The following is a 1,211-nucleotide window of genomic DNA, read 5'->3' as shown; positions in this document are numbered from 1 at the left end:
CATAACACGCAGGTGACCTGATCGGATTGAGCGATATTCACTCCTGCGCTTTCGGAATATGGTCGGTTAGCAGGCTGATTAAGCAAGATGTTTGCAGAAAAATCTGACAGATTCCACATCTGCAAGGGGCTGCAAACCCCAGGCCCTTGGATTCAAGTGCTTTTCAAAGCGAGGTCATTCAACGAACATACAGATACTCTCGCAGGTATAGAAGTGAATACATGATTCACAGGATGTATTTAAATCACAAAAATCGATCCGTACACTGTGGTCCTAATCTGACAGATTCCACATCTGCAAGGGGCTGCAAACCCCAGGCCCTTGGATTCAAGTGCTTTTCAAAGCGAGGTCATTCAACGAACATACAGATACTCTCGCAGTTGTAGAAGTGAATACATGATTCACAGGGTGTATTTAAATCACAAAAATCGATCCGAACAGCTGTGGTCCTTGTACTCCAGACGACCTCATGATTAGTCGTGAATCTTTAAAGCTCGACTTGAAGATTTGTTCAAATCTCTGCTGAAAGCATGAATGTCAAATCCAGGAATCGTTTGCAAAGATCTTAAATCAGAAGGACGTAGTTCAATAAAACAAATCGAACAGGTCGGTGCAGATAAGGGCATGAACGTTGTCCGCCTGATGAAACCTGATAAAAGAGCTCGATGAAGTTTTCAAACAACACTGAGCCTGTCTGAATCCTGGGCACGGAAGTCAACTATATCAGCGGAAATTCTGCAGAGGCTCACAAGTGAAGTGGTAATGATGATGAAACGACTACTAAACGCGAAACGATTCTGAGAACTTCCACAATTTGCTTCACTCCTATTTTCTGTCTTGTGTGCGCTGCATTCAACAAGCCTGTGGAAAATAAGTACTCATGATGTATACCAGTGGGTCTCATCAGATCAACAAGATTTTGAACAATGTACTTTACACCCGAGGTTTTAGATCGATCGCTACTCCTAGACAGATGCATGAAGACGCCATCGTTTCCTCTCCGCCGACGAGTTTGACGACGACGCTGACCGTCTAACGCATCGAGTGAAATTTCCACACCAGTGTACTGTGTGACCATTTTTCAGCGTCGGTTCCAATTTTTCTGCCGAATAAGGTTAACAAAATGCTGATTCCGTAATTTGCTTATGGGTCGATAGAATTTATCAGCGTTCCAACCCAGACAAGTATGTACTAGATGGCACATAAACGGT

At 43.5% G+C, this 1,211-nt stretch overlaps 1 protein-coding gene across 1 annotated transcript in view; it reads right to left on the bottom strand.

The window, feature by feature from the left end:
- Positions 1–674: 674 nt before the first annotated feature.
- The window catches only part of T265_09999 (hypothetical protein), a gene marked incomplete at both ends in the record, with an annotated part of 922 nt that continues 385 nt past the window's right edge, over positions 675–1,211 (bottom strand). Inside the window, one exon of the mRNA XM_009176236.1 lies at positions 675–861. Within this exon, the coding sequence (XP_009174500.1) occupies positions 675–861 (187 nt within the window). The remainder of the gene's footprint in view (positions 862–1,211) is intronic.

This window comes from Opisthorchis viverrini (genome assembly GCF_000715545.1).
Source record: "Opisthorchis viverrini unplaced genomic scaffold opera_v5_328, whole genome shotgun sequence".
Lineage (NCBI taxonomy): Eukaryota > Metazoa > Platyhelminthes > Trematoda > Opisthorchiida > Opisthorchiidae > Opisthorchis > Opisthorchis viverrini.
The sequence above is the reverse complement of the archived record's forward strand: the minus strand, read 5'-3'. Positions and strand labels throughout refer to the sequence as shown.